This window comes from Coptis chinensis, chromosome 4 (genome assembly GCF_015680905.1).
Source record: "Coptis chinensis isolate HL-2020 chromosome 4, ASM1568090v1, whole genome shotgun sequence".
NCBI lineage: Eukaryota > Viridiplantae > Streptophyta > Magnoliopsida > Ranunculales > Ranunculaceae > Coptis > Coptis chinensis.
In genome coordinates, this window is record NC_141459.1 from 26,738,014 (window position 1) to 26,744,761 (window position 6,748).

The 6,748-nt window shown below is 40.3% G+C and overlaps 1 protein-coding gene across 1 annotated transcript; it reads left to right on the forward strand.

The window, feature by feature from the left end:
- The first annotated feature begins 955 nt into the window (after positions 1-955).
- Positions 956-1,321, forward strand: LOC147502953 (uncharacterized). The gene has a single exon (XM_086604663.1). The coding sequence runs from the start codon at positions 956-958 to the stop codon at positions 1,319-1,321; it is 366 nt and encodes a 121-aa protein (XP_086460789.1).
- Positions 1,322-6,748: the final 5,427 nt, after the last annotated feature.

Here is a 6,748-nt window from a genome sequence, read left to right on the forward strand (position 1 = left end):
CGGAGTCGAAAGTATCGATTCGGAAGAAGAATTTGGGTACCGCTTTGATCACTCTCGAGGAATGATATCTTGAGCGGGCACATAGATCGGCGCATACAATTCATCCCGGGCGGTACCAAAATGTACAGATCTCGCCGCCGGTTTGGTGGCCGGGTATGAAGTGGCACATTCATGAATATGTTAAGAAGTGTGCCACATGCCAACAGTGAAAGCCGAACACCATAGACCACCCGGTCTTCTTAAACCTCCGAGATTCCGAATGGAAGTGGGAGAATATAACCATGGATTTTGTATCCGAAGTTACCGAGGACCATGAGGGAATGGATTCTATATGGGTCATTGTTGATAGGTGACCAAGTCCGCCCATTTCATACCTCAAGACTACTTACTCTGCTGAAAAGTTAAGTAGAATCTACATGTCAGAGATACTGAGGTTGCATGGGGCACCATTATCGATAATTTCAGATAGAGGTACTCAATTTACCAGTTTATTTTGGAGAAGTCTTCAAAGGGAATTGGGAACCAAATTGAAATTCAGTACAACATTTCATCCGCAAACCGATGGGCAATCGGAAAGAGTCATCCAAATCATCGAAGATATGCTTCGGGCTTGCGTGCTTGATTTTGGGGGTAGTTGGAAGACTCATTTGGCGTTGGCTGAGTTTGCCTACAATAACAGTTACCAATCTAGTATTAGTATGGCACCATTTGAAGCGTTGTATGGCAGACCTTGCAGAACACCTCTGCTGGACCTGAAACCGGAGATAGTATTATGTTGGGGCCAGAGATGGTTAGTGACACCACCGAGAAGATTAGAGTGATACGGAACCGGTTGCTCACAGCCTAGAGTCGTCAGAAAAGCTATGCGGATAGGCGTAGACGTTCCTTGGAATTTTATGAAAGTGACAAGGTATTCTTGAAAGTATCTCCGAAGAAGGGCATTCAGAGGTTCAGGATGAAAGGAAAACTTGCACCGAGATATGTGGGACCTTTTCCGATTATTCAGAAGATCTCGGAGTTGGCTTATAGGCTGGAGTTACCGGAAAGGTTATCACGTGTCTATAACGTGTTCCATATTTCGATGCTACGCAAGTATGAGCCTGATCCCCTACATGTGGTCGATTTGGAATCGTTGGAATTAGAAGAAGACATTACCTATCCGGAAGGGCCAGTTCAGATTCTAGATACGAGAGAAAAGAGATTGCGGTCAAAGGTCATTCCGTTGGTAAAGGTCTTGTGGAGAAATCACAATGTAGAGGAAGCAACATGGGAGAAGGAATCGGATGTGCGGCAACAATATCCAGAGTTGTTCGAGCACTAAGGTATGATTTAATTTCGAGGACGAAATTTTCTTTTAAGGAGGGTAGGATGTAAAGACTCAAATTCTCGTTAAGGTATTTTTGTAAATTTCATATCAAATCTAGGGTCGTTTATGTAAATTGGTCGTCGGGTTTATATTTCAAACGTACGTAACTTAATGAAACTTAACTTCGACTCATAAGTCATGTTAGGAAAGCGACCTATATGTGAAAATTTGACAAAATGCCGGTTAGCGGCTTTCTGCGTTCGAAGCGGGTACGATTTAACAGCTTACACGCATGAGTGGGTCATCGTTATAGCATGCGGTGGGATAGAATGTAGGAAATTAAATTTAAGCGGGAGGGCCCGGAAAAATAATCACAACGCGAAGTCAAATGAGTTAGTGGTTAGGAGTGAATTAGGACCTTAAGCCTAATTGGGATATATTGGGCTTGGGACTTAATAACTTAAAACAAAAAAAATCAGCCCAAACCAAACAAACACCAAATCGCACGAAATATTTTTCGCCCCAAATTCTCTCAATTCGTCCACCTCTTGAAAACCTAGGAGAGAGAAAACTCATTCTCCCAAATTCAATCGACCCAAACCCAAATTTCTCGCACCCAATACTTAGAAATCGTGAATTCAAGTGTGGAGATGCAAAAATTATTGGAATTTCATCGGATCGCAGAGAAAGGTGAGTGTGATTACGTCTCAATTAGATAATTAGATTTAAATTTTGATGGAATTGGATATATTGATGAAAACTAAGTGAATTGGGGGGTGTATTGATATAATTAATTGAATTGGGGAGGTATTGATTGTAATTAATTGAATTGGGGTTGTTGGATTTCGGTAGTAACAGTTTGGAGAAGCTAGAGTGAGCGAAATTTGGTGGAGCAGATAGCTAAGGAGCTATTCTTACTGACTAGGTAAGAATCATTAATTATTTGCTCCATTTGAGAAGTTTATATTAGATTTATACTTGTTTAGGATTAGGTCGAGTGATGAACGATTGATAAAGAATTCAATCATAAATATTGCGAGAATTTATGTAAATGGAAGGGTGTGAAATTTGTTGTAGTGGTAATTTGGAAGCGATATGATTGGTGTTGACGTGAGGTACAGTGCTAGCAATGGCATGTAGCTCTGTTAACTACTGAAACCAAATTCTTAATGTCGAGATTCTTCTCGACTTTCGTAGATAAGAATTTCCTCGTTAGTTTGATAAACTCTAACGACCGACGTATACATATGATGTTATAGGAGTGAATTCGAGTTGATTCAGTTAAGTGGGCTTGAGGAGAACGGAGCTTGCTAAGATAGGAACATACATACCAATATATAGCATGCTTATTTTCATGCATGATTGATTTGTTTAAATTGTTAAGAGATAGTTTGCATATCAACCATGCATGTATATATGGTATTCATGTTTTGCATTTGTATTTTTCCGCGATATAAACTAAATATACGGGTAGCTTTTGTGTGAAAAATGAGTTTGCGAAATCGGGGTAGTGGGGATTTATTTTCTTTGTTAAAAGAGTAAAACTGGTTTTGGGAAGGGTTCTCGTCTCTTGTCTCAGTAAGGAGACAGAGAGATGGATTTTGTAATGCGGGTAAGAATTACCCGGTTGTTTGTAACTATGTGCGATGTTCTGGATTGTCCCAGGGATGGTGGTTGTTATTTACGATGATTCGCTATTTGGGAATCATCGGTTGTCATTTACTATGACTGGCCCGTTTGGGAGTCATAGGTTGCGTTTACTTGATTGTGGGAAATCCAGGAACTCACACATACAGAACTAACAGTTTTAAAAGAAAAAAACTAAATATGTATCTATAGTATTTGGAAATAACCGGTAATATGAGTATATATATAGATATTATTATGCTTATCACGAGGGGATTTAAAAAAGAAATTGTGAATTCCTATAAAGAAGGAACTGTTGTCGCAATTCCGGAGACGGCAGTTCGCTCTAGGATTCCAACTGTGGTGTACACCTTCCAAGGTGGTGGGCCACCTTTAAAGGGATGCATCACTGGATGTAGTCCGGGAATTCCTTTTCTACTTTTCTAGATAACCATGCTTGTACGTGTCACGCTGTATGGTGATTAGCTTCTGTGGGGTTACATGTTACCTCGATGAGGTTTAGACGCGAGGAGTGAGAGTTTAGTCCTCCTGGATGTGTGTCGATCCCGGCGATCAGTAGTCGCCGAACGGTTGACCACCGTAAGTTAGGTGACAGCCCGTGATGGGGTCGTGGGTCACGAGTCCCACCCGAGCCCTAAAAGCTTTGGGGATTTTGTGTGTACGAACACAACAACGGCATTTCAGCTCCCTACCGGTAAAATCAAGAAAACAACGGTGCATGGTTCACACTGGAAAGTACTAAACCGAGATTTGCCTGTGACTGGGGCTGAGTACCAGTCGTACCCTCACCATTCTGATAGGATGCAGCGGCCACAATAGTTGTATGATGATTGTGAAAACTATATTTTGAATATTAACGAAGCATGTCGAAATGATTTCTGCTAGTTAGTGATGTATGTATATAGTCACGATATTTGAATACTTTTATGGAAACCCTGCATGTTTTAAATGTTTTCTATAAGTAGGCTATTTATTGGTTATGTGCGTTTCTACTGGGCATAGTTGTTTTGCTCATCCTACATTAACATTTCAGCCGAGCCCGTTTGATAAGAGCCCAAAACTGTAGTTTTAACCCCTTAACAATCATACTTTTAGACCAATTATGTGAGTAATAATTAAGAGTTAATACCGATTACGTGTTTTATGCATTTCGGGCTTCAAAGTCCATTATGTGCGAAATGTGCCACTTTAGCGAGATAAAGGAAGCAACAAATCGTGAACTTCCGAATGCCATATCTTTGGACTCAGACCTCGAATTGAGCCTACCTTATGTCAAAAAAACGACCGCTCGGAAAGAGCTTTCCAATGGTCTAAGCCTTGACCCAATCAGAGGAGCAGAAGTAGACGAAAAGTCTGTTGAAGCGAACTGTAGCTGAAGAGGCCTTTTGGACCGAAGAATTGGGTTTTGGGCACGATTCTCTCGCCCAAAACATGGCTCCAAGCCCATGCACGATTTTGGATCTGGATGTATAAAACAAAAGCTTCATTCTTTGTTAATGGTAGCTAGTTAGACCTAAATTAATATATAGAATTCTAGATCTAGTTTTATTAATTAAATTAAGTTTTAGTTCTATTTCAATTCTTGTTTTAGATTAAATCTTTGAATCATTGTTCTTGATTGATTAGATAAATAAAATAGTTAGTTGTCCATTTCGAATTTTGTCATTTCCATTCTAGATCTAAATTAAATTCTTGTTATTATTCCATTCCAGCCATTAAATTAGATTCATTATTGTTAACTAAGTAAATCTCAATTTCTTACATTATGTTTAGTTTAGATTCAATGGGAAATGTTAGTTTGATGAATCAAGGCTAAAACCTCCATTAGAGGGGTTGATGAAGCCTTGATGAAAACTTAGTGGTTAGTATAGAATTGGTTGTAGAATCTATTCCACTCTAGAAGGTCGTGTTTCGCCATGAGAATGGGTGGACGACCTCACATGCTAGTTAGTATCCGGTAGAAATGCCATGAACCCTAGGGATTAGACTCGAAATTCTTGCCGTGAAAACGTAAGAATCGAGATACGACAATCTATACTAGGTTGTTAAGTTGGATTCGAGGTGGATTCAATTCCCCTCTAATTCTTTATCTAGATTCAAGAACATTAGTATTTCCATATAGTTCGTAGTGACATTCAACATATTGCTTTTCATATTGCATCGTAGTATAATCACCCCTCGTAAAACTCTCATTGACTTAAGACTGATTTCTTAGACTTAGAGAACAATCCGTGCTAGAGAACTAGGAGTGGAACGAACTTCCTACTCCACTTAGTGCAATTCGCATCGAGAGTAGAATCTTTGATAATAGACTCGTAAAGAAAGAGTTTTAGTTTACTTACGTTTTGAATTCATAGTTCATTTAGTAGGTAAACTACTCATTTTATCATATCAAATGGCGCCGCTGCCATCTTAGTTACACTTTAGCATTGTTTTCATAGTAGAAGTAGTCATTTTAAGTCCCATTAAACCTACCCACCCTTGTTTGTTTCATACTGTGGTTCCCCATTTCAGCGTGACAAATTCCGCGAAAAAATACACCGCGAAGGCCAAGGCGCGCCGAGAAGCGACGACCAGCTAAGTTAAGTCGAATTTTGTTTACCCCCGAAGCCACGCCATACCAAAAGCCATACCCGACCGCCAAACACCGAACTCAACTTCCCATCGAAGCCGACCCAGCCCATTTGGAGCGCGACCACCTAAAACACCAGTGAACTGAAAATTACTTTCGGCGCTTTGAGGCCTTGTGGCGCATGATGTTAAAATTTCCGGATTTCCACAGTTTTGATTCAAACTTTGATCTTTCATATTTTTCAGTGTTCTAATCTCTTATATACACTGAACACGCGTACACAAGACGCTATTCATAAAAGCGGCAAGGACGCTATCAGGTATTCCTTTCTTCCATACCTCGCATTTCCAGTTAGAGGTTTTCTACTAGTACATCAGAATTGTTTGGAGTGTTGCATGTTTAGTTAAGCTCAACTTAGTCTTGCATGAGATTAAGGTCTGGTCGAACAAAAACAACAAACGTAATTACACGGCAACAAACAAGTCTATCTAGTACACCACCCCCACGACACCTCTAACTACTATCACACACACCATACCGACATAATGGTCAAGAAAGAGAGACTCCTCTCTCCGACTTTTACAAAGCCTTGAGCGATAGCCCTAAATCGCATCGTTTAAGCGGACCGGTGGGGATTTTCGAATCCCCAAACATATTTAATTTGTTACCCGCTTTTCATGGGTTAGACCATGAAAAACCTTATCGGCACACGCTCGTGGGATTGAACAAGTCCTTATTTACATTCCACCATCCTACGGTTGGTGCGAGCAAATTAAACCGAGGGTATTCCCTTTCACCCTAGCCGATAAAGCGCGTCTTGGTTAACTGCCAAAGCCCTCTAATTCTATGGACTTCTCGGGCTAAACTTGTTCACCTGTTTATGGAACATTTTTACCCACCCCTAAAGATGGATGAGATGCTTTCAAAGATTCATTTTTTTCCGGCCAGAATCCTCATGAATCATTTTCTCGAGGCATGGAATCGCTTCACCGATCTCCTTATAGAGTGTCCACATCATAACTTAGCTAAAGACACGTTAGTTCGCGGCCCTTTTCAAAGGTCTTCTACACCACCATAAAGAAGTCCTTGACATAATGAATGGGGTAGTTTCCTAAGTAAAGGAGCCTCGGAGGCTTATAAATTTTTAGAAGACCAAACTAAACGGAATAATAATTGGGGGGGTAGTGATGATATCCCCCGCTCAGCTAGTTCTTCTTCAACAG